We start from the raw sequence: 26,908 nt of genomic DNA on the forward strand, positions 1-26,908 counted from the left end.
TTTTATTTAGCTTGATACAAAACAGTTGTTTCACTAGTTGTTTCAGTCTGTGTAAATCTACTATTACTACTCAGTGGTATACATGTAGGATTAGTTAGGCTACCTGTTGTCTGCATGAAATGGTAATTGTAAATGGGGTTAGCAAGCCAGGAGAGACAGCTGAGTTTTCTGTAAACAGAGCCAAGCAAAGGTGAATTTATGAGCATGATCCCGGAGAGAGGCAGACAGAAGCTGTGGAAACCTTAGTGAAGATGAAACAAACCAGTGAGGATTCAGACTAGGTAAAATAGTAAAGGGACTGATGAACAAAATAAACACTGGGTGAGGGCTTTGTGAACTGATGGAAACCAAAACAAAGGAACTGCAGGTAGCAAAAGAGACTAAGTGTGTCCCACTCATCTGTCTATACAGTATCTTAGCTGTTTGTGTTATTTGTGAGTAAACCAGCAGGACGATCTGTACAGTTAAAGTGGTCTTGTCAACTTCTCTGTGACCAACAGGATGATGAACTGTTTCAAAAGGAGTATGGATAACAACCAGTCTTACTCTTTAGTTTTTATAAAGAAGAGAAAAGCAAAACAACCATATAGTTTTGGTCCAGTTGTAGAGCTTTAATGAAAATTCAGTTACAGCTGACAAAAAAAAAAAAGAAATTAAGAGAGTAAATGCAAATACAGATTTCTCACAAGTCTAATACTTCATACAGTTAAAAACAAATGATACTATGGCAACATACACACATGCTAAATAGAACAAAACAAGCGGCAAAACGACTAAGAGGTAAACAAGATTGGTGAGGGTGACTGACCATATCTGTACATCCCTAATGTTTTCATTGGTTTACAATGAAAAAATATGTACATACACAAGGTAAAAGGTCTCCACAGTTGTCGTCCAAGGAATTTTCATGGCCCCTGTGGAGACGCAGAGGAATCAATGCTATAATTCTGTATGAAATATTGATGACTGCATTCACCACAGGCTTACCTGGACAACAGCATCAAGTGTGAATCTTAAGAAACTCAAACACTGCAGATTTTCATGTAATATTTTTATTATTTGGAATACAATACCATCCAAAGTATTGAAATCACAAAACCAATTTTCTTGTTTTTGCTGTACAGTGAGGACCACATGTGAAAGTGTCCCTGGGCAAGACACGGAACCCCCAACTGCCCATCCCCATTTCCAGCCGCACAGTGCCCCTCCAAAGCCCTGTAACATTAGGGAGGGTTGTGTCAGGAAGGGCATCCGGAGTAAAAAAATGTGCCACATCAACATGCAGACCAATGATGCGCTGTAGCGACCCTGAACTTATAGGATAAGCTGAAAGAAAAAAAAAAAAGCATAAAAAGTGTGCATACATCAACTTACAATGCCCTGAGAGAAATCACTCATGTACTGAGAAAAATACATATGTTCTATGTTATTTAATACATTTTTACATATCTAGATGTAAATAATGTACATTAAAGCTGAAATTTTGAACATTTGGCTAATAGTCATCTTTTGTTCTTAAACTCAAATGTCCCAGTGTACAGCAAGAAGCAATAAATTGGATACCACATGGCATCAGGACCAAATTCTAGGTATGTCTCAAAAATGGTATCAAATAAAGAACCAAGAGTGAAAAAAGTAGGAACTTATAGTATATTATATAGTATATTTGATAGTTTAAAGTCCATTAAGAAAATATTCGCTTAACTTTTTTCAAATTTTGTTATGTTACAGCCTTATTCCAAAATGGATCAAATTAATTATATTCCTCAAAATACTCCATAATGACAACATGAAAGAAGTTTGTTTTAAATCTTTCAAATTTATTAAAAATAAAAGACGAAAAAAATCACATGTCCTTAAGTATTCATGGCCTTTGCCATGACATTCAAAATTGAGTTCTGGTGCATCCTATTTTCACTAATCACTAATTGAGATGTTTCTATGATTAGATCACAAATCACATACTTATCTATATAAGGTCCCACAGTGGCATGTCAGAGCACAAACACAGCCCAAGGAATTGTCTATAGACCTCTGATCATGGGAGGGGTACAGAAAAAAGTCTGCAGCATTGAAGGTCCCAACGAGAACAGTGGCCTCCATCATCTGTAAATGGAAGAAGTTTGGAAACCAGGAGTCTTCTTAGAGCAGGTTGGCCACATTGAGTGCTCAAGAGAGAAAGGCCTTTGTCAAGGGGATCACCAAGAACCCAATGGTCTATCTGAAAGAGCTTCAGCCTTTCTCTGTGGAGAGAAGATAACCTTCCAGAAGAACAGTCATCCCTGCAGCCCTCCACCCATCAGGTCTGTATGGTAGAGTGGCTAGATGGAAACAACTCCTCAGTAAGAGGCACATGACAGCCCACCTGAGGGACTCTCAGACCATGAGAAACAAAATTATCTGGCTTAATGAAACAAATATTGAACGCTGAACAAGTGTGATGTCTGGAGGAAAACTGGGCACTGCTCATCACCTAGCCAATACCATCATTATAGTAAAGCATGGTGCTGGCAGCATCATGCTGTGGGGATGTTTTTCAGCGGCAGAAACTGAGAGACTGGTCAGGATCAAGGGAAAGATGAATGCAACTAAGTGTAGTTAGAGTCGTTGTTGATGAAAACCCGTTCCAGAGGACTCTGGACTTCACGCTGGGGCGACAGTTCATTTTTCATCAGGATAACGACCCTAAACACACAGCCAAGAGAACAAAGGAGTGGCTATGGGACAACTCTGTGAATGTCCTTGAGTGGCCTACCCAGAGTGCAGACTTGAACCCGATTGAACATCTCTAGGGACATCTAAAAATGGCTGTGCACCGATGCTCCCCATCCAACCTGATGGAGGTTGAGAGCTTCTTCAAAGACGAATAGGAGAAACTGCCCAAAAATAGGTGTGCTAAGCTTGTAGCATCATACTCAAAAAGACTTGAGGCTGTATTTGGTGCTAGGTGCTTCAACAAAGTATTAAGGCAGTGACTAATCATGTACATGTGACTTTGTTTTAATTTGCACATTTCAAACAAACTTCTTTTACTTTATCATTTAGAGGATACTGTTTGTAGAACTTTGAGGAAAATAATGAATATAATTCACTTTGAAATAAGGCTGTAACACAACGAAATGTGGGGAAAGTTAAGCGCTGGGAATACTTTCTGGATGCACTGTATGTGTCAATGCTCCCTGGCCTGGTGGCTCAATGGCAGAAGTTTGGTTTGGGATGCAGAAGGCTGTGGGTTCAAATTCCATCCCCCCAGGTGTGGCCCTGCCCAGCAACCAAGGGCCAACCTGGTGCCAGTCCAGAGCCTTGATAAAATGGGAGGGTTGCAGCAGGAAGGGACTCAATATAAAAACTCATGCCAAATCAACATGTAGAACACATCCTGCTGTGGTGATCACTGAAAGGGACAAGCCAACAGCCATTGATCATAATGTTAATTCTTTTCTTCTCCAATTCTCATTTATATAACCAAAAATCTTGAAGTGGTTTCCACTGAAGGACAAAATGGAAAAAAAGTTGATATAGTGACATTCTTACAGTTTGTTGCTCCTGAGCACTGCTGGAGCAACAGTGCTGCATGTTTTAAAGAGAGCATGGAGAAGTAAAAAAGCAGAATGGTAATACTGTAAGTCAATATGGGCAAGTGAGGATAGGTAGAGTGGGTAAAGTGGGAATGTTCAAAACCTCTTACAAGCCTCTCCTTCTCTGATTTCTATATACACCAACAATAATTGATGGAAATACTGAAGTTTGTGTTTTGCACTAGCATGGAAAACTTTCAAAAGTGTGACATTACATAAATTCTCATACAAGGTGGAAATTTGCTGTGTAAAAGTCACCATCAGCATTGCTGTTTTAGCAAAATTGCTTTGACAATCCATATTTATTTCAAGGTCTCTTAGCACATTGTATTACCAAAAACACAGGAAATGTTTACAAAATAATAAAAAAGCACACTTTTTTTTTTTTAGGACAAAGCAATTATATGGAGAAATATTGTCCTTTCAGACATAGGCTTTCTTGTATTTCTCTGTCCAGGTGATCCTGTACTGCCTTTATGATATTTTTTTCCAAAAAAATGCATTAACAGTGTGTTAGGGTTAGTCTCATACTGAAAAAGAAAACGTTACAGTTTAAACTTTACAGTTTAATTATCTCATAGATTTGGACAATACACACTACACAAGCACTCATTCTTCAATATCTTTCAAACTCTCAACTTGATTTGACCCCAAATTTTCAATCTTCTATTTATCACTACATAATACTCTTTTCCTCTGATCTTTACTACAGTTTTTATGAGCTTTTGCATATCTCTGTCTTTTCATCCAGTTCCCTATCCAAGTGTTTTTTTTTTGGACTTCTACTTAAGCCATTTTTCTTCAGACTGTGGAAGGATCAACTTGCCATCCAGATGAAGCTGCCAGATGCTGAGTCAGTTCTTTGCTGGCCTTGTGCTGGTCAAATAAGAAACTCTAAGACATTTATAATCAGATTTTGAGATACCTGGTCTTCCATTCCTATTTTTAGCCCAAGAGAGATCAATATGTGCAAAATGCAAATGCAAAATGTTTATCACTTCATGCTGTAGAACTTGTTTCTCCTAAAATTCTTTGTTGTTTGTTGTTGTTTTTCAATACTGTGTACATATTTTCTGTATTTTTTGAGAGACCTGATTTGGACCACATAATTATAAACAACTTTGATCTGATGCCAACATATGTATTGCATTAATACATATGTAATTTAGTAAAATATGATAAATCTATTCATGGAGAAATTTCTCAAATATAAATGATCATCTCTGTAGCTGACAAAGATAAAACCCATTATTTGAGAATTTGCAGTTCATTATTTACTCAGACACTAATGTTCCAGCTCCTTGTTGTTTCAATTCAGCTGTCAACTGTGTTTGGTATCAACAAGACAAAAAAAAAAAAAAACTTGACGATGACCTGAGAAATATTTTTGCAAATTCAGACGTAGGGCCTTTAGTGCAATTGTGTGTCAGTAAGAAGCTCGTGAAGTGGCATGTAAGAAAAAAGTAAATTCTTCACAAAGATTACTTAACTCATGCTCCCAAATTAATAATTCATGCTTGTAATTTATTGCCTTCTGTTTATAGCATCAGACAGCAGCTCAAACAAAGCCAAAAAAACACTATTTAATGTAAACATAGCTGTATAGGCTATTAATTAACTGCTGCTTCAATACACCTGACACTGTCTGAACATCAGGCTTTTTTCCTATTCCATCTCAAAAGTGGTCCATAAACCTTGGAAGTCATCTTTTGTTTGGTTTTAGTTGGCGGAGAAGTGCACACACACTCACCCACACTAAAAACAACTTATGTATGGAGAGTTTAGAGTTTAGTTTTGCATTGATCATAATGTGTTTACCGAGCAGTCAATTTAGTATTAATTTGGAATCCATTCAGCTGTTTTACAGCAGTGAAAAAGTATCTCCAAATGAAATAGGGTGCCGCACAGCAGCTTTACAGTTTTTATAATACGGCTATTAATTATCCTGTCATTATTACAAGATGGGTCAATTTAATGGCTAAATGACACAGTGTAAATATCTCCAGCAAGCCTTGCTATGTGATATAGGGATCTCAAATTATATCAGGTTACACTACCTAATATACCACATACTGGAATTTATATTTGTTTGTTGCTGAATCCAAAAAGAGCAAATAAATTGACAGGGGTTTCTGAGAATGGTCTGATTTCTGACAATCTGTTACAGTGTCACAGTGCATAAAAGCAGCCTGAAAGATAAGTGCATGGCACACAAATGCTGTACACATGCTTTCTCTTAGTCTTCTGCATATCAGCGAGCATTGAGTTTTAACTTAGGATGGTATTGAAATGTATGCACACAGTATCAAGCTACATCAGCATCTGAATGAATGTATAATTATTTTTAGTTATTTTAATTAAGAATCTATATTCAATCAATATTCATATATTTTTAGATCTTTATTAAAAATACAAAATGTTACATTGGCATAATATTTTGTTAGGCCAACTGAAAGCACAAAGGCTGTGGCTTTTAAGAACTCAGTAGTCTATTAACCAGTTTTGAAATGGCCTGATGCCTGATGTTCAGACATTGCCGAGTCCTGAAGCAAATAGCTATAACTCATGCAAAAGCAAAGAAAATACACACTGTTGGTCATTCTGTATATTAAGGTATTCAGCCACTCATTGCACTACTTAGGGTTGAATAACCTGATGAGACTTATGCAGTAATTATCTAATGGAAGGTTCTTAACTATTTGCTAAGTCAAATCCAGATACTAACATGTTTTGGCCAGGTATTGAATTTTCTTAGTAGAGTATTCAGCAGTAATTTGTTCCTTAGAAAACTACTGTATAATACACTCTTCTGAAATAAACTTAATTAGTCCAAATATCCAAATCCCTTTTTTATCAAAAGGGTATATGGTTGGATTATGGAAATATATTGTAAATATATTTCTAGACAAACAGCTCAATTAGTCAAATTTGGTCTCCTACCAAGGTGTTTATATCCTTCACATAGTTAAACATTTGCATAATTTTGAAGACTGATACTTTTCTATTTTTAACCTGCCAATATTTGGTGCAGTATGTAAAAGGTTTTATATTCAAAAATCTCAAATTTCAAATTCAGTCTGAAAGTTGGATAACTACATTTCAGAACAGTATGTAGTCTGGCTACAAAACACCTGCTAATAACTTGATTTTGTGGACCTCCAGACCAATTTCCCATTATCCATTTGTAATGCAGTGTGGTCAGAAGTACGATCTCAATGAATAAAACATGCACCTGCCTGACAACACAAAAGTAAAAAACGTAACATACATCTAGCTTCACTGGACTAAACTGACATGCATGTGCACATTCAACTGAAAAATGAGCCATGTGTGTACAAAAACAACAACAATGCCATTTGTGCAATAGCAAGGCGGTTTCCTTAAAACTGCTTGGTTAGCAAATGTTTTTCTCAGTTTGGCTTGAACTAAGCTTATCAACATTTTTGACACCTTTTTATCTTTCCATTTACCCCTGTCACTGTAGCTACTCTCCTTAGTTTTTATTCTAACTAGACTGAAGTGCAGACACTGACTAATACAAACGTGATATAAATCCCAATCTGACTGTTCTGACAGCACTTGTCAGAGATTTTATATGAATAAGATCTATATAATAAGGACCACAAACAACCATTGCCTGGATTATGCTTCTAAGAAGCTAATTTGAGCCACTTGAGGGCAAAAAAATCTGATTTGGGCCATATCAGCATGTAATGTGAATGTAGTCTAAGTGGTCATGAAAACCAGGAGGACTCTTTGTAGTCAGTTAAGTAGGCAGCTTTACATATACACTGTCCTGCCAAATAAAAATAAAAAAATCACACACTCAAAAATTCTGTCGGACCACCTTTAGCGTTGATTACAGCATGCGTTTGTCATATCATTGCAATGAGCTTTTGCAGTGTCACAACATTTATTTCTATCCAGAGTGGTATTAATTTTTGGTCAAGATCCTGTATTGATGATGGGAGAGTCAAACAACTGTAAAAAGTCTTTTCCAGCAGACTCAAAAGTCTACTGATGGAGGTAAGTTGGTCAATCTGTGTGTGCAAATGATGTCTCATGCTCCCTGAACCATTCTTTCACATGATGAATTCTGGCATTGTCATCTTGAAATTTTCCCGTGTCATCAGGGAAAATAGAATCCATTGATAAAAAATCCTGGTGTTTTAGTAAATTCAAGTAGTCAGCTACTCGTCGCTAATCATCAGCTAGTTATGAATAACTCAGACACTTTTTCCCAATGGCTCTTACCTACAGTATTTGTTGGCGGTGACTTTTTTTGACCATGCAGTGTATGTTTCCTTAAGGTGAGTTTAGACTGAATTGCTTTTAATGACAAATGAAACAAAGATCGGATGCAAACAGGTTTGAATTCAATATGGTTTCAAATACACATTTGTGAAGTTTAAATGATTTATGTACACACATAATATGCTTTACATTCAGTCTGGCTGCACCAATACAGGATGACTGTACTGCAAATTGTTGTTGACCCACAGAAGAGAAAAGGAGAGATTTGTTATTTTCTATATGATTTCTGCCATAGTGAGGACGTCATGTTATTGATTCACATTAAATATATGTCTGAGGTTCTGTGAAATGTTTTACATTGTTGATCACAGGTTACACAGGTTAAATTGATTCGCAAACAAAATGACTAGTTTATAGTTATCCAGTAAAATTAGACACACTGATGTTGTGTACAAATTTGGTATAATATGAATAACAAATATAGTATTTCTAACAGTTGCAAGTCCTTGTGGATTTGGCTGGTCCCATGGGGAATGTTTAAAGCTTGGACAGTAGCATCATTCAATGTCATTCAACCCTGGAAAAACCCAATTTAACAAAGTATATAAAGCTCGTGTATAATCCATCTATGACACACACGCACGCATACACACACACATACACACACAGAGATTTGTATAGATAGTAGCAGGAAGATGTGCTGGTGACCAGGTGTAGTGTAGTTTATATCAGTTGGGTGAGCACTAGTAGGCCTGGCCAGTCTCGACCTGTAGTAGTCCCAGCACAGCCGATTGGTCAGCCAGCTTCATCCTGCGCTGACTGGACAGACTGACGTTCTTTGCCAGGTAATCCACAGCAGCAGCAGCTGGAGAGAATAGGGGAGACGAGGGAGAGTTGATGATGTGATAATATGCTCAAGTCCTCTTCAACTGCTACCGAGACTGTCAAGTTTATGATACTTTGTAATTTAAACTGAAAACGGCATTGAAACATAAATTAATTGGGACTTGGCCATTGACCAACTGAAATTTAAATGTTCATACACATCTCCAAATCATTGACGTTAGTACCCTTTCTTCTTACTTTACTTCTCGTGGGACCATGTTGTTTACTTTTTTAGTATTTAACCAAATCCACCATCCAGTATATACAGGAATCATTATATGAACCCTTTCAAGGTGCTACACTTATATTTACATAGCACCCATCCATCCCAGCGTCCAACCTACATGTTCTGTGTTGTACAGTATATGAACTTTGCACTATGACAAAAAAATAAGTGATGTAAAAACATTTTTTCTGATTTCTTTGGTCATTTTAACTTAAAGACATCAAGTTAAAAGAAAGCTTGCACTTTTAAGCTGAATTAGCTTTAAAATATAAAACTTAGGTGTAAATTATATTACAGTATATTAAGTTTATTAAAAAAATATTAGCCGATTTCCCTAAATTCTGAATGAGAATTTACTGAGATTAGTGCCCAGAAGGAAAGTGTATGTTGCATGGTATCAAAATTTGCTAAGTTGGACATGGCAATAAAGTAAAATGCCACCTAATGCAAGACTGTGGCTCGATGTTGCTGTTAAAATATCATATGATAAGTAGACCTGAAATGTTATCAGTCCAACGAGGTGCCTGAGGGGCACACCTGGCTTTATTGGCTGTTGTTTCCGTGACACTCGGCTTGGCTTGACACCAAGCTGCCATAATGCCTGTCATTTTTGTAGTGTTATTTATAGCAAATACTTGTAGGTAGTAGGATACATAAGTACCAGACATTATCGCATTTTCTATTTTTGCAGAATAAATGCATATCGAGGGACAGAGAAAAGCAGACATTAGTCAGACGTTAGTATGACATTGGCTTTGCACAGAGAAAATGAGAAGGCAGCTAGTCATTAGAATAACTGTGATTCTTTGGAAGCTAGCATTAATGCTCCACATTTTTTCTCTTGGAGTTGTGGATATTGCCCCTCCCTGGTTAACAGGTGATAACTGCACCTTTATAGGGCAAGAGAGAGGAGGGATGACAGCAGATGTAATGTAATGGTGTATTTTGGTGCATATTACTGTGTGTGTGTATGTGTGTGTTCTGGCTCATGGGGGGCGATAAGTATGGCACGTCTGTTAGGATGCTAGCATGCACAGAAAGGAAGCTGTCAGTCTATGCTGAGGTGTAAGAGAAAGAAGAGCACCTATGGGTGGGCAGGTCTGTCTGCCAAGATGCCAGTCACCCAGACAGCTAGTGGGGAACAGTGTGTGTGTGTGTGTGTTTCACAAGGGTTTAGTGAGGCCCTTTAAAGAAAGCTGTTTTTTCCTGTCAGCCAGGTTTATACCCTAAATCCCTGTTGAGCAGTCACACTGAGAGTCCTCTGTCTCCAAGATAGAGCCTATCTGATAACACGAACCAACATGTATGCACACTTGCACACTGACACACCTTAGCTATTTTGACAGTATGTACTTTATTGTGTCAGTAATTTCCTGAATTAGAACAAGAGAAGATTTAAATGTCTTAAGTAAACAGTCAAATGTGTTGGCAGGAGGGAGACATGGGGGTGGAGGGCCACAGCCAATCACAGAGGATCAGTTATAACATAGATACTGTGCGTTCTTATAAAAATATATGTTTTAGTTTATAACTTAATTCTCATTGCTCTAATGTAAGATATAATATTAGTTGTATAAATAAAATTTAAAAAAAATATTATAGTGGGTAATGTGTCATTGATTCTAAAGTACAAAAGATGTAATAGTTGGTTTATATATTATGTGGATGGAATGACAGTCTCCTCCATTTTATTGCACCGTGTAGGTCAATTCAACTCAGTTTTTCTGCTTTGATTAAATAGCACTATTTATACCTACACAGAATACTTTGCATCAGTTTATGTTTAGGTAAACAAAAGTATTGGAACATGTGACTAAATAGTTTTTCTTGATACTGAGATGTGTCCGGTGATTGACTAATAAAGCAATAACTAAATCAACACTCTTGCTTTTATTTTCGGATTTTACCTGTGAGGCCTGCATTTGTTGGTAAAAAGGACAAGTCAACATGAAGACCAGACAGCTGTCTACGGGACAGTACAAACTCTTTTAAACCTGAGAAAAATAAATAAAAAGTAAATAAATAAAAAAAACTAAAATTAAAAAATTAAAAAAAGAAATAAAAGGCATAGGAATGTTTACTGGAATATCTTAGGAAAAGAAGAAACTAACAACAGTTGATGGCAGAAGCATTCTGACAGCTGTGAAGAAAAACTCAAAGAGCAGTAGTGACATCAAAAAAATGCTTCACAGAGCAGTTTTTACAACAATTTACACAGAGATGAGCCTCAAAAGGTCTGGAACAATGTTTTATGAACTAATGAATCTAAGATTGATTAATGGAAATACGAAACTGTGAAAGAAGAACACAAAGAATATGCTCATGATCCCAGGTATACAAGCCAATCTGTGAAGTGTAGTGGAAGTAGAATCATGCCTTGGGCTGCAGGCCCAGGTTTACTGATCTTTTTTTTAGTAAAGTCAAGATTTATAACTTACAGTGGTAACAGCAGAAGAAATTAAGTGGTGAGGTTATTTGTCTACATGTTTACAAAGTAATGCATCAAAAGTAATTGGGAGGAGCAAAAAAACACTAATAACCGAACAAAAGACTTGCTGTTTTGATGTATATGTAAGATGTATAGAGAAAACCCAACAAATCCCCTTTGAGAAGGCCGTAGGCAACAGTGGAGAGAAATAACACTAGGCCTACTGTGGCGCGGGAAGATAGAGTGGTTTGCAGTTGTTGGTTCGAATCCCTGGCTCCTCTGGTCACATGTCATGTCTGGTGAGTGTTGGCCAGATGCATAGCAGTTCCCCCATCAGTGTGTGATTGTGAGTGCAAATGGGTGAATAAGAAGCAAGTGCTTTGAGTGCCAATAGGTAGAAAAGCACTATATACTGTAAGTGCAGACCATTTAAACAGTGAGTGGGTTTATTTACATTTTGGGAAAAACCAACTGAATCTAATATTGAATGCAGTGTTGAGGCTGTTATTGTCAGCATCTACATGAATTTAAGTCACCAACTATAATGACTTTATCTATACTAAGCACTAAATCAGATAGAAAATCCCAAAACTCTGAATAAGGGACTGGAAGACACAATAACAAATAGAAGTGTTTTTTGAGTTTTTCAGTTTGAGTGTGAAGGGCTAATAAAGTAAGGCTCTCAAATGAGTTATAACTATGTTTAGGTCTAGGGTTTATTGGTAAGCTTGAGTGGAAGATTGTCCTCCACCTCGGCCTGCGCTTTTAAGAACATGATAATTAGTATGACTTGGGGAGTTGACTCATTTAGACGTATTCTTCCTGCTGCAACCAAGTTTCAGTAAGACAAAATAAATCAAATTGATGGTTGCTTATTAAGTCATTTACTAAAAGAGATTTAGATGAGAGAGATCTGATGTTTAATAATTCACATGTAATTGTTTTGGGGTTTTGTTCTGTCAGAGAAGTTGTCTTAAATTTTATCAGGTTATCATGATTAACTGTCATTGTGTTCATTTTTGGTTATGTAATTTAGTCAGTTTGCATAATCGGGCTGATTATTAAATCCTGTGTGAATAATAACCCGCTCTGACCCCAGGAATGCATTTGACATGGCTGCTGGAATCTGTAACATCACGTTTCTGACTATAGAGCTGCCAATTACAAAAGATGGTTTCTCAGTGCGTTTGTCGCTGAGTGGAGAAAATCGAACGTGAACCGAATGGTGATGAACCTCTGAGGAAAAACTAAACATAAGGAGAGACAGAAGGAGACAGAGAAGACATTGCTAACTGCTAAGCTAGCAGAGCTAAGATAGGTAAAATTGGAATTAGTTAAGATTCGATAAATGGTAAATGATCTGCACTTATATAGCGCTTTTCTACCTATTGGCACTCAAAGGGCTTTACACTGCTTTTCATTCACCCATTCGCACTTACAATTACACACACACTCACACACCCATGGGGGAGCTGCTACGCAGCTGGCCAACACTCACAGGGAGCAACTAAGTTGGGGTTCGGTGTCTTGCTCAAGGACACTTCAACATGTGACTGGGGATTGAACCAACAACTGCATGATTGGTGGACAACCGCTCTACCTTCCTGCGCCACAGTCACCTTAGCTAGTTAAATGTTTTAGAAGAGCAGGTGCATGTGTATTATACATGCATGTATTATAAGTGTATGCCACATCTCAAGTAGCAAACCTTGTGCAGAGAAATTGCTTATTTAAGTAGGACCTGCGATTAATTCGTGAAAAAAGGGCTTCAGCACAGACCACTACAGTGCGCAGAAACACAAAGTGCTTACTGCAACGCTTACTGCAACAACCAATAACAAGAAACCAACATCCCTGGGATCAGTACAACCTGCTCTGTTCATTTGCTTGAACAGAGAAATATGAGTGAATATCTTCCAAACTGACACATGGTAAAACAACTTGAACCCTGATCCTAAGCTTCTAGTCTTGCTACCTTTCCACCTGGTCTCCTGGACACTCAGTATATCCACCTTCCTTCTCTGCATCATGTCAACCAACTCTCTAGCCTTCCGTGTCATAGTCCCAACATTTAAAGTCGCTACATTCTTAGCTTTTCTCTTCTCTCTCTGCCTACAAACACGCCTTCCTCCTCTCCTTCTTCGACCCACAGTAGTCCAATTTCCACCAGTACCCTGTAGTATCTCAACAGCTCCAGTGGCGGTCGTTGTTAACCTGAAATTGAAGGCGTGATGTTCAATGTTGTTAGTGGTTATGCCCAACAGGTAGGACGTGAGTTCGAAGAGAAGGAGAAATTCTGGAGTGAGTTAGATGAAGTGATGCAGAGCATCCCCAGAGGTGAGAGAGTAGTGACTGGTGCAGATTTCAATGGACCTGTAGGTGAAGGGAACAGAGGTGATGAGAATGTGATGGGCAGGTTTGCATTTACATTTACATTTAGTTCATTAGTAGGCGCTTTCATCCAAAGCGACTTACAAGTGAGGCACAAGACAAGCAAGAATCTGTCAAGGCGAAAACATCAAAGCAAAGTCTTATCAGAAAGGTGTTCACATTCCAGTACGAGAAAGAGCAGAAAGCACTGAGGAGAATGTGGTCCTTAAAGCTCAGTTGGTCGTCGATGATGACCCCCAGATTTTTGGCCAACTTAGTGGGAACAATCACTGTAGCGCCAATGTCGATGCTGATGTTGTTTTGCATTGATGGTCTGGCTTGGAAGACAAGGACTTTAGTCTTGGAGAAGATGAGCTGAAGATGTCTCTCTCTTGTCCAGGCAGAGATGTCGGAGAGACAGGCAGATATGCGTGATGAGACAGTGGAGTCGTCTGGTGGAAATACAGGAAGAGCTGTGCATCATCAGCATAGCAGTGATAGGAAAGACCATGTGAGCAAATGATAGAACCCAGGGATGCAGTATAGACAGAAAAAAGAAGAGGAATAACATGCCCTGCCAGGATACCTCGGAGGTTCGTCCCTATACTGTAGGTAAGAACGAAGCCAGATTAGAGCTGATCCAGAGATGCCTAAGTCAGAGAGTGTGGACAAGAGGATCTGATGGTTCACAGTGTCAAAGGCTTAAGATAGATCAAGTAGGATCTTAATCCTACTTGATTAGAGAGACAGAAGACTGACCTGTGGATTTTGCAGCTCGAAGAGATTCCACGACAGTCAGGAGTTGGTTTGTTCTTCAGGACAGGAACACAGAAGGTCAGATAGTGGTAGACTTTGCAAAGAGGATGGAAATGGCTGTCGTGAACACTTTCTTCCAGAAGAGGCAGGAACATAGGGTGACATATAAGAGCGAAGGTAGAAGCACTTACGTCAACTACATCTTATGTCGACATTGTTATCTGAAAGAGATCAGTGACTGCAAAGTATTGGTAGGGGAGAGTGTAGCCAATAGGATTGTGGTGTGTAAAATGACTTGGGTGGCGAGGAAGATGAAAAGGACAAAGTGGTGGAAGTTGAAAAAGGCAGAATGTTGTGTAGTTTTCAGGAAGGAAATGAGACAGACATTGGGTGGTTTGGAGGTGCTACCAGATGACTATACCACTACAGCTAATGTGATCAGGGAGACCGATAGGATGGTACTTGGGGTGTCATTGGGAAGGAGACTTGATGGTGGAACAAAGAAGTTCAGGAGTGTATACAGAAAAAGAGGTTAGCTAAGGAGAAGTGGGACACTGAGAGGACTGTCCCTGTACAGGAGTACAGGGAGATACAGCGTAAGGTGAAGGTAGAAGTGGCAAAGGCCAAACAAAAAGCATATGAGGACTTGTATGCTAGGTTGGACACTAAAGAGGGAGAGGTGGATTTGTACAGGTTGGCCAGACAAAGAGATAGAGATGGGAAGGATGTGCAGCAGGTTAGTGTGATTAAAGATAAGAATGGAAATGTATCGACAGGTGCCAGGAATAAGATGGGAAGATGGAAGGAGAACTTTGAAGAGTTGATGAATGAGGAAAATGAAAGAGAACGAAGAGTAGAAGAGGTGACTGGTGTGGAGCAGGAAGTAGCAAAGATTAGTAAGAGTGAAGTGAGGAGGACGTTGAAGAGGATGAAGAGCGGAAAGGCAGTTGGTCCTGATGACATCCTGTGGAGGTATGGAAGTGTCTAGGAGAGGTGGCAGTAGAGTTTCTGACTAGTTTGTTTAACAAAATCCTGGATAGTGAGAGGATGCTGAGGACTGGAGGAGAAGTGTACTGGTGCCCATTTTTAAGAACAAAGATGTGCAGAGCTGTGGCAACTACAGAGGAATAAAGCTGATGAGCCAAATGAAGTTGTGGGAAAGAGTAGTGGAAGCTCGGCTAAGGGCAGAGGTGAACATTTGTGAGCAGCAATATGGTTTCATGCCTAGAAAGAGTACAACAGATGCAGTATTTGCTTTGAGGACACTGATGGAGAAGTACAGAGAGGGTCAGAGGGAGTTGCATTGTGTCTTTGTAGATTTAGAGAAAACGTATGACAGGGTGCAGAGAGAGGAGCTGTGGTATCGTATGAGGACGTCTGGAGTGACAGAGAAGTATGTTAGAGTGGTACAGGACATGTATGAGAGCTGTAAGACAGTAGTGAGGTGCTGTAGGTTTGACAGAGGAGTTCAAGGTGGAGGTGGGTCTGCATCAAGGATCAGCTCTGAGCCCCTTCTTGTTTGCTCTGGTGATGGACAGACTGACAGATGAGATTAGACAGGAATCTTCGTGGACTATGACGTTTGCAGATGACATTGTGATTTGTAGTGACAGCAGAGAGCAGGTGGAGGAAAATCTAGAGAGGTGGAGGTTTGCTCTGTAAAACAGACGAATCAAGCTAAGCTGCAGTAACACAGAATACATGTGTGTGAATGAGAGGGACCCAGGTGGAACAGTGAGGTTACAGGGAGCAGAGGTGAAGAAAGTGCAGGACTTTAAGTTCTTAGGGTCAACGGTTCAGAGCAACGGAGAGTGTGTAAAAGAGGTGAAGAGGCGAGTGCAGGCAGGTTGGAACAGGTGGAGAAAAGTGTCAGGTGTGTTGTGTGATAAAAGAGTATCAGTGAAAATGAAAGGAAAGATGTTCAAGACGGTGGTGAGACCAGAGATGTTGTTCGACTTAGAGAAAGTGGCACTGAAGAAAAAACAGAGCTGGAGGTAGCAGAGCCTAAGATGTTGAGGTTCTCTTTGGGAGTGACGAGGATGGACAGGATCAGGAATGAGGACATCAGAGGGACAGCTCATGTAAGATGTTTTGGTGATAAAGTCAGAGAGGCCAGATTGAGGTGGTTTGGACATGTTCAGAGGAGAAACTGTGAAATATATTGGTAGAAGGATGCTGAGGTTGGAGCTGCCAGGCAGGAGGTCTAGAGGAAGAGCAAAGAGGAGATTTATGGATGTAGTGAGGGAGGACATGAAGTTAGTTGGTGTGAGAGAAGAGGGTGCAAAGGACAATATTAACAATATTTCCTCACAATTCTCTTCTGTCTGACCATTTTCTAATAACATTTGAATTTACAATAACGGACTATACAACAGTTAGGGATAAATATCACTATAGCAAGTGCTTAAGTGAAAAAGCTATAAACAAATTTAAAGATTCAAATTTAAAAAGATTCTTTTATCATTTGCTTCACCATATGCCAATACAATGAAAAGTAGCCACCTTAATTTTACTCCTGTACAAGTAGATTATCTTTTTGACAATTCTGCAGCCTCACTACGTACAATACTCGATAGTGTTGCCCCTCTGAAAAAGAAGGCAGTAAACCAGCAGAGGTGATCTCCATGGTATAGTTCACAAACACGCACCTTAAAACAGGCAACACGAAAGTTGGAAAAGAAGTGGCGTTTCAGAAATTTAGAAGAATCTCATTTAGCCTGGAAAAATAGTTTAAAAATATACAAAAAAGCTCTCAGTGATGCCAGAACAGCATATTATTCATCATTAATAGAAGAAAACAAGAACAACCCCCGGTTTCTGTTCAGCACTGTAGCCAGGCTGACTAAGAGCCATAGTTCTGTTGAGACTAGTTTTCTCTTAACTCTGAGCAGCAATGACTTCATGACTTTCTTTATGAATAAAATTGTAGCTATTAGAGAAAGAATTCACCAGATCCTCCCCCCAAATATTACAGATAGATCTTCATGTACAGCAGTGCTAGAGTCATCGATAAGGCTTCAATCCCTGTTAGACTGCTTTTTACCCATAGATCTCTCTGAGCTAACTTCAATTATTACCTCATCTAAACCAACAACCTGTCTGCTAGACCCTATTCCAACTAAGCTGCTCAAGGAAGCTTTACCCTTAATAGATACATTCATATTAGATATCATCAATCTATCTTTAGAAACAGGCTATGTACCACAGGCCTATAAGGTAGCTGCAATTAAACCACTACTTAAAAAACCCTGTCTTGACCCATGTGTTTTAGCCAATTACAGACCAATATCTAATCTCCCCTTTATTTCTAAAATAATTGAAAAAGTAGTTGCAAAACAATTATGTGATCACCTTCATAGGAATAATTTGTTTGAAGACTTTCAGTCAGGATTTAGAGTTCATCATAGTACAGAAACAGCACTGGTAAAAGTCACAGACGATCTTCTCATGGCCTCAGATAATGGACTCATCTCTATACTTGTTCTGTTAGATCTTAGTGCTGCATTCGATACCATTGATCATAACATTTTATTACAGAGACTGGAACATGAAATTGGTATTAAATGAACTGCACTAGATTGCATTTAAATCTTATCTGTCTGATAGATTTCAATTTGTTCACGTTAATGATGAATCCTCAATGCACACAAAGGTTAGCTATGGAGTTCCACAAGGCTCTGTGTTAGGACCAATACTTTTTACTTTATATATGTCTCCTTTAGGCAACATTATTAGAAAACACTCCATAGATTTCCATTGCTATGCTGATGATACCCAGCTATATTTATCTATGGAACCAAATTTAAAAAAATCAGTTAATCAAGCTTCAAGCATGTCTACAAGACATAAAGATCTGGATGTCCCACAATTGTTTACTTCCAAACTCAGACAAAACTGAAGTCATAGTATTTGGTCCCAAAAATCTCAGAGATATGATGTCCAACCATATTGTTACACTGGATGACATAAGTCTGGCCTCCAGTACTACTGCAAAGAACCTTGGAGTTATTTTTGACCAGGATCTGTCCTTTACCTCACATATAAACCAAATCTCTAGAACAGCCTTCTTCCACCTACGGAACATTGCCAAAATTAGGAGCATCCTGTCTCAAAGTGATGCCGAAAAACTGGTCCATGCATTTGTTACCTCTAGGTTGGACTACTGTAATTCCCTACTTTCAGGATGCCCCAGTAACTCCCTAAAGAGCCTGCAATTAATCCAAAATGCTGCAGCAAGAGTGCTGACTGGAACTAGCAAGAGAGATCATATTTCAGCTTCACTAGCTTCTCTCCATTGGCTTCTCATTAAATTTAGAATAGAATTTAAAACCCTGCTTCTTACATAGAAAGCTCTGAATGGTCAGGCTCCATCACATATAGAAGACCTCATAGCACCATATCATACCAGTAGACCATTTTGATCTAAGAATGCAGGCCTACTTGTGGTTCCTACAATTTCCAAAGGGAGGCAGAGCTCCCAGCTCCCACTTCAGATTCGGGAAGCAGACACCCTCTCTACTTTTAAGTCTAGGCTTAAAACCATCCACTTTAATAAAGCGTATAGTTAATTATAGTTATGCGGCTATAGACTTATACTGCTGGGGGACCCCCCTCCTCCTGTCACTCTCTCCGTTCCTCTTACCCCAAAATTGTCACCACTGAATGACATTAACTCTGTGTGTTTTCTCCCGTAGTTCTATTTCTCCTTCTCTGTCCCCCTCTCTCCGTCCCTTTCTGCAGGTGTCCCTGACCTTGAAGCTTTGTGTCTCCAGTGTGGAGCTACTGGTCTTACTAACCTGCCCGGTGTTTTGTTGTTGCTTTTGTTGCTCTTTTTCTTTTCTCTCTTCACTTTCCACTCACGCCAACCGGTCAAGCCAGATGGCTGCCCACCCTGAGCCTGGTTCTGCGGGAGGGGTATTCTCCAGCATCTTAAAGGGAGTTTTTCTTCTCCACTGTTGCCTAGGGCTTGCTCAAGGAGGAATTGTTGGTTTCTCTCTATACATCTTTATAGTTTTAATTTTATTCTGTAATGTGCCTTGGGGTGACTTTGTTGTGAATTGGCGCTATATAAATAAAGTTAGATTGAATTAAATTGAAATTGAATCATGGTGGCGTGGCTTGAGAAATGGAGCATGGATGTCCATACTTTAGTCAAAGTAAAAAACGATGAGAGGTGATGGACTGCTTGATAAATTTAGCAGGTGTCTCCACCTGATTAGAAGAAGAACTGTAAGCTGATGGCTGAAATAGCAAAAGTTATCTACACAGAGAGAGATGGATGAGGGATGTGGTGGTGGGTAAAGGAGTTTATTAAATGTCCTAAGGGGTCCACACTAAATTGTTTAATTTAAAACTACTCTAATCAGGCACAACAAAAAAACCCTGCCTAATATTGTGTAGGTTCCACTTGTGCCACCAAACAACGCTGACCTATTAAAGCATGGACATCCCAAGACCGCTGAAGTTGTTCTCTGTTGTCCGGCACAGATGTTATTAGCATATCCTTAATTCCTTTACTTTACATTTTACATTTAGTCATTTAGCAGACACTTTCATCCAAAGCGACTTACAAGTGAGGTACAAGGCAGCAAAAATCTAAGTCAAGGAGAAAACATCAAAGCAAAGCCTATCAGAAAAATGTTCACAGTTTACGAGATGCAAGTGCGAGAAAGTGTAGAAATAAGAGATTTAATAAATTTAATAAGAGATTTAAGTGCATAGGAAGATGCGGAAGAGTTCTGTTTTCAGCAGTTTTTTGAATACTGGGAGTGAGTTTGCTGAGTCTGCAGAGTTTGGTAGCTCGTTCCACCATCGTGGGATCATTGCGTTAAAAGGTTTTACTTGGTGTCTTCTGTGTGGTGCTGGGACCACTATACATCGTTCGTTGGCAGACCGCAGTGGGTGGGAAGGATTGTAAGCTTGAATGAGTGAGTTTAGGTAAGCGGGAGATGTCGAGTTAGCTACCCTGTGAGCAAGCGACAGAGCTTTGAACCTGATGCAAGCAGCTACAGGAAACCAGTGTAGAGATCTGAAGAGTGGTTTGACATGGGTCTTTTTGGCTGATTAAAAATGAGGCGAGCAGGGTCTGATTGTGGATATTGGTAACCCCATCAACAAAGCGTTGCAGTAATCGAGACGAGATTTGACCAGCGCCTGTACAATGAGTTGGGTTGTATATTCTGTGATGTAGGGTCTGATCTTCCTGATGTTGTAGAGAGCGAATCTGCATGCCCTAGAGACTGAGGAGATGTGGTCGTTAAAGCTCAGTTGGTCGTCGATGATGACCCCCAGATTTTTGGCCAATTTAGTGGGGACAATCACTGTCGATCCAATGTTGATGCTGATGTTGTGTTGTGTCGAAGGTCTGGCTGGGAAGACAAGGGCTTCGATCTTGGTGAGGTTGAGTTGAAGATGTCTCTCACTCATCCAGGCTGAGATGTCTGAGAGACAGGCAGAAATGCGTGATGAGACAGTGGAGTCGTCTGGTGGAAAGGGCAGGAAGAGCTTTGTGTCATCAGCATAGCAGTGATAGGAAAGACCATGTGAGTGAATGATGGCACCTAGGGATGAAGTATAGATAGAAAAAAGAAGAGGACCAAGAACTGAGCCCTGCGGCACACCGGTAGAGAGGCTATGAGAGAGAAAGATGCCCCCACCAGGATACCTTGAAGGTTCATCCCGATAGGTAAGAACGAAGCCAGTCCAGTCTAGGGCTGATCCAGAGATGCCATTAAGTTGGGAGTCGATGCCTCCAAAAATCTAATCACACTGGCTTGGACAGTTTTGTCTTCCCATAGTGCACACTGTCATGTCATTAACCTGACATGTGGTAAATGACACACTCACACTCACACATACCTCGACATCTACATGATGTAAATGAGAACAAAATTCATCAGACCAGGAGCTTTCTGTGGTGGACATGGGTCAGCATGGACACAACTGACAGGTCTGCAGGTCTGTTCAGACCTGTTTTTGAGTACCCATTGTCCAGCCATCATAGTGTGGTTCTTGTCAAAGGCATTCAGATCCTTACTTTGCCCATTCTTCCTTTTTTTAACACATTAACCACAAGAACTGAGTATTCATCTGCTACCTAATGTATCACACCCCTTAACAGGAGCCACTGTAACAAGACAATCAAATTCACTACACTTCAGTGCTTTTACTGTTGCTGATCCGTATGTTTATTACTACTAACGGTTGACTATAGGACTAATTTAAAAATATTTTTATTTTGAATCACATTTACACATTTCTGTACTGACTTAACCTTTAAAAATGAAAATATGCAAATCATACTGATTTTCACTTCTGATTTAGGAGTTAAGGAGATGGCTGACATTGAACAAATGTTGCAGCAGATTCTTCATTTTTTGCTCCATTTGTTGTTGTGGAAGTGTGGTCGACTTCCAAGTTAAAGTCTTAACCCTGTGTGGAACCCACTTTTGTATTTTCTGTCAAGAAAGGTTTGGAAAGGTTTTTTGCTGGTTTTATGCATTAAAATGTTTGTAAAGGCATCACAGAACAAAAGAAAAAAGAAAAACCATTTTAAGCATATGTGAGCACAGAAAAATGGCGAAATAAAATTTGCATGTTAAACTTTACTTTCAGCTCTAACTACCTGACAAATCTGTGGAATTTCACTTATCAGTTTTTCCAAAAATTTAAGTGGGAATGCTCCTAAATGGGTAATGCATTTTAAAATGTCTTAAAATAAGTTCATGTCCAGTAAACCAATATTATGAGTTTGTATTTGGCTCTTCCTCTATAGACAAAGTCACTTGTCATTTTTTGTTAAATTAGAACAAAAATTGGCCAAACAAAAACAGCTTTTCTTCCAAACTCATCAGTCTATATTTGTCTTGGGAAAGGTTATTATTAGATATAGGCAAGAAAATAAAGACTTCTTAAGACTTATTATAATATAGTCACGAGAGACATACTCATGACAGAAGATGCAGTGAAAGAGGGCCCAAGTGCACATTTGACCAAGAAGACATTTAGTTATGAATGTCCTCCTTGAAAAACAGACACCTTACAGCTCCTGAATTGTCTGCATTGTTGAACAAAACAAGAGAGAATCCAATCTGTACAGACACTGTGAGAAAGAGACTCGGGTCAGCTGGTCTCATGGGCAGAAATGCCAAGAAAAACCCTACTTGAAAAATCAGAAGAAAATGTTGCAGTGGGCCAAGATACACAAACAGTGAAATTTAGCTAACTAGAACAAATTCTTTTGGAATGATGAGACAAAGTTTGAAGTGTTTGGATCCAAGCAAAGAACATATGCCAGACGCAGAGCTCAAAGATGCCTGTCTATCACCCTCAGTGAAGCATGGAGGCAGAAACATCGAGATCTTTGGATGCTTTACCAACCTCAATCAGCATGGATACCACTCCATACTGAATTGGCAAGCCATTTGCTCTTGGTAACGACTAATGTATATAACTTCAATTTTCAACAAGACCATGCATCCTTCTTCCTTTCGGCTTCAGAGGAGGTGGGGATGTTTTCTGCCCTGTGGTGCAGGGTCCTGGTGACTCCTAGTTTGTGTTAGAGTAGGTGGTGGGAGTCAAACCGTAGGTACTGGTCAGTGTGTGTGGGTTTCCTGTAGATATCTATTTCTAGGTTGCCACAAATGGGGCGACTGTGGCGCACAAAGGTAGAGCAGTTGTCCTCACAGTTGTTGGTTCAATCCCCGGCTCCTCCATTCACATGTCGTGTCCTTGAGCAAGACACTTAACTTAGGTGCTCCCGGTGAGCAGCTAACATTACAAAAAGATGAAGACAGATGGTATGAGAGAAGAGTATGTGAAGCCATCTATGTTCACATGGAGAACCCTTCTCTCAACAGAGGAGGAGGATTCAGCCATAACCTGTCTCCCATTTTTAATGCTGCCCTTTCATCCTCCCCTTGATGACTCCAACCTGTTCACACCACCTATACGATCCTATTCACACCAGGATGGAACAAAGGTCTACTCTAGAGGATAAAACTGGTTCCCCAGCCAATTTATTGAGACTAAAGAAGCTGCTTGGATAAGTAGTGAAACGTTTCTAACCAAGGAAAAGAAGTCCAGTTCACATGATTCAAATAACCAAACCTGGATTACTGAGAATCTTCACCAGCTAACATGCATGTGCTTCAACTGTGGGAGAAAACTGCAGAACCCAGAGGAAACTTCTACTGAGAAATTCTTCACAGTAAGGCCACGGTCAGTCGGGGGATCCAAACCCGCAACCTTCAAGCTGTGAGGAAGCAGCACTAACCATTCCACCACCATGCTTCTCTACAGATGCTTAATAAATTCAAAAACAGAAGACTACATTTGTTTGGTCATTGAAGTCGACACGTTCTACAATTTGAAAGCCACATTATTCCAAACATATGTATGAGAGTTGACATGATTCTGGAGAACAAACATCTGTTCTCTGGCTGGATGCCAGATGAAGCAGAGTGACGCTCTAGTGTGCTCCAGCCCATTTTAACTGTAGGGTCTCAAAGTTATAACAAATGTTTCAAAGCTGGTCTGGCGGCTGATAAATGACAATCACATGAATTTTAACTCACATGCTGATATTAAAAATGTTTCAACTGTTTCAATGTATTGATTTTACACCAAATTATAAAATGTCGCAGTACAACATAAGTTTGTCTGATTACAGCATTATAAAAGGGTTTTATAGTTGTGTTTAGACTCTAACAGCACTTGGGTAACATTACAAAAAGATTGCGGTATGGCTCAAAAATGTTACTTCACAGACATCATGTTCATTAACTTTTAAACAAAACCAAATGCTTTTCTTGCCCAAAGTTAACTAAAAACCAGAACCTGGAGTTGAACTTCAGAGCATATTGTACTACCAGCAGGCCCATTAACCTAACAACCCCCTTGTGACTCACTTTCTGTAAAAATTGTATTCTTTCCAAAAATATGTATCATTATGTTTCCTACAAAAAAGTACTGGGGTTACAGTTTAGTTGCTTAATAGGGTAATTTTTAGAAGACAGGGTTAGCTACTTGTTTAGCATTCACTGAAGCCTCATCCAGATGTGCTATTAGAACATAAGTAATGCTACTGTATCCCCTGACTTAGTGTTTTGAGGCAACAGTAAATGCGATCATTTAGCCCCTGTTAAAAAGGCACTATCCACTATTATTATCTTTTGTAAAGTACACATGATTACATAGATTTTGTTGGTATATAATATCCAAACCAGTCAGCTCCATCCATCCATTATCTAAACCACTTATTCTCTTGAGGGTGTGAGTGGGCAGGAGCCTGTCCCAGTTGTTACCAATTGAGCTAACATGCATGTCACTGCAGAATGGAAGGAAACCTGAGTACCCGGAGAAACCCCACACAAACATGGAGACAACGTGCAAACTCCACACAGAAAGGCCAGAGTCAGCCGGGGTGGCAAACCTACAACTATTTAGCTGTGAGAAGGTAGCGCTAAAAAAAAATTGTACACCAACACTATTTTCGGTTTTGACACTTTTTACGTTTGGATTTAAAAGTTGTCCTCTGGCTCTTTTGTGATGGCCTGATTTTTACCATTATTTATGCGGAAAAGGTTACTTTTAACAGTTGATTTTAAAATAGCTAGTAATAAACTTTTTTTTTTTTGGAGCACCTATTAAAATTTCCAACAATAGTTTTCTACCATTATCTGACATCTCCTCTCCTGTCAATGTGTCTGTATTGGGCTGCCTGTGTCTGTCTGTCACCTAACCTCCCTGACTTCTCTGCCCAATGCACACAGAACCGTTGCTAAGATCCTCACAGCATGTTTTAAATTTGGATATAACTGTAAGGCAGAACCCCAGTGTGTTGTGCCCCTTTTAATAATTTTTTGCATATTAAATAATACAAGTATGTAACTATTTCATAGTGAATCGTTGTGGAGCTTCATAAATGGCCTTGACTTAATGTTCTCCATTTCCATGGAGCATAATCCAGGTATCACAACATTTATTTGTTGAATTCCTTTTTACCTTCCTTACCTGGAGCATGTGCTACTTAAGATGCTGGTTTATTCTATTCAGGTTTCTCACAGGCTCCATCTTCATCTTTGCAGTCTCCTGGCACATTACAACATCCAGAGTTTAAATTGTTCCCCAGGAACAATTCTGGGCTGTGATGTGATTGTCACGCAAAACAATAAGACAGAAAGTGGTAGTAAAACAAGTTTTGATCTATTAGGTCCAATATTTATTAAAAGCCTTAGAGGACCATAGAAATGCTCTTTTTTTCATTAATGTGTTGGGGCAGTCAACAGGACGTCTTTCATCCCTGCCAGTAGAAGTCCCTAACAAGTATGTTCAAACCCAAAATTTGAAAATTTGGGCAAGTTTTAAAATCCCTCTGGGCACAGTTATAAAATTTCATGGAAACGGAGTATTTCAGAAGAGATTTAAATGGAACAGTCAGAAAACATCTTTTTGTAGATTGTGGAGTGACTGCTTCTCTTTTAGTGACAGCTAGTCCCTTCAGCAGGTAAGTTGGTATGGCAGTCGTCCATGGACGCAGGGTCAGTGGTTCAATTCCTGCTCCTTACTATATGTTGAAGTGTCTCACCTAACTCTCCAGCTGTGCAGTGCTGGTCCATGCCTGACAGAAATTGGGGAGGGTTGTGTCAGGACCCTGCAAACTTAAGTCTCCTAAGACACCATTCACTTTTTCAAAGTAAAAAAAGAAGTCTGACAATTCCTGTTGAAGCAAGCTAACTAATATTCAAAAGCAGAGCAGCCTTGTGACAAGTGCAGACAGTTACCAGGTAAACCCAGACATTTTATATGATGAATGAGGTTTTCACTGCCCAACATTGAGAAAGATGGGCATAGCAAAATCTTTTTTTAAACTATGTGTGTGGTGCAATTACTGATATCGAGTAGGATAAGCAACAAACTATTGTCCATCTGTGAATATATGTCCACTACAACATTCAGCCTTTTGTCACTCACTATGTGATATCATTTTGTTATACCGCTTAGTGACAGAAAGTAGTATAGTATGGTATTTTGTAATATTTTGCTGTTGAACTAGCAGGACTCACTCTGGCCATACTGAGCATACTGGTAGTCCATGCTATAGCTGGTGGTGCTGTATGTGGGAGGGCAGTAGGACTGGGAGGATGGAAGGCTGTCCACTGCCTTGATAGTGGCCTCTGCTGGACGCTGGCTGCAGCTGGCTGAGATGACATTGGATGGAGAAGAGTCCAAAGTGCTGTGGAGTGGTGAGATGGAGAAGTCGTGCTGGGGCTGTGATGAAACAGCACTGGGGTTACTTAGGATGCTCATCACCTGCAAACACAAAGATGATGGTGTCAGCAGAATTGATTACAGGCATTTTCCATTTAACACTTTAGCAGAGAACCAGTTTTAACTTTTTGGAGGGAAAGA

The 26,908-nt window shown here is 39.5% G+C and overlaps 1 protein-coding gene across 2 annotated transcripts in view; it reads right to left on the reverse strand.

Annotated features, from left to right (window-relative positions):
* Window positions 1-7,893: 7,893 nt before the first annotated feature.
* Window positions 7,894-26,908, reverse strand: part of LOC137140159 (paired box protein Pax-7-like) — a 67,833-nt gene continuing 48,818 nt past the window's right edge. For both annotated transcript variants that reach the window (XM_067528315.1, XM_067528314.1), the window contains exons 8-9: window positions 26,563-26,809; window positions 7,894-8,697 (exon numbers count right to left, since the gene is read on the reverse strand). In XM_067528315.1, the coding sequence (XP_067384416.1) occupies window positions 8,576-8,697; window positions 26,563-26,809 (369 nt within the window). In that variant the 3' untranslated portion in view covers window positions 7,894-8,575. The remainder of the gene's footprint in view (window positions 8,698-26,562; window positions 26,810-26,908) is intronic.

Source organism: Channa argus, chromosome 13 (assembly GCF_033026475.1).
Source record: "Channa argus isolate prfri chromosome 13, Channa argus male v1.0, whole genome shotgun sequence".
Lineage (NCBI taxonomy): Eukaryota > Metazoa > Chordata > Actinopteri > Anabantiformes > Channidae > Channa > Channa argus.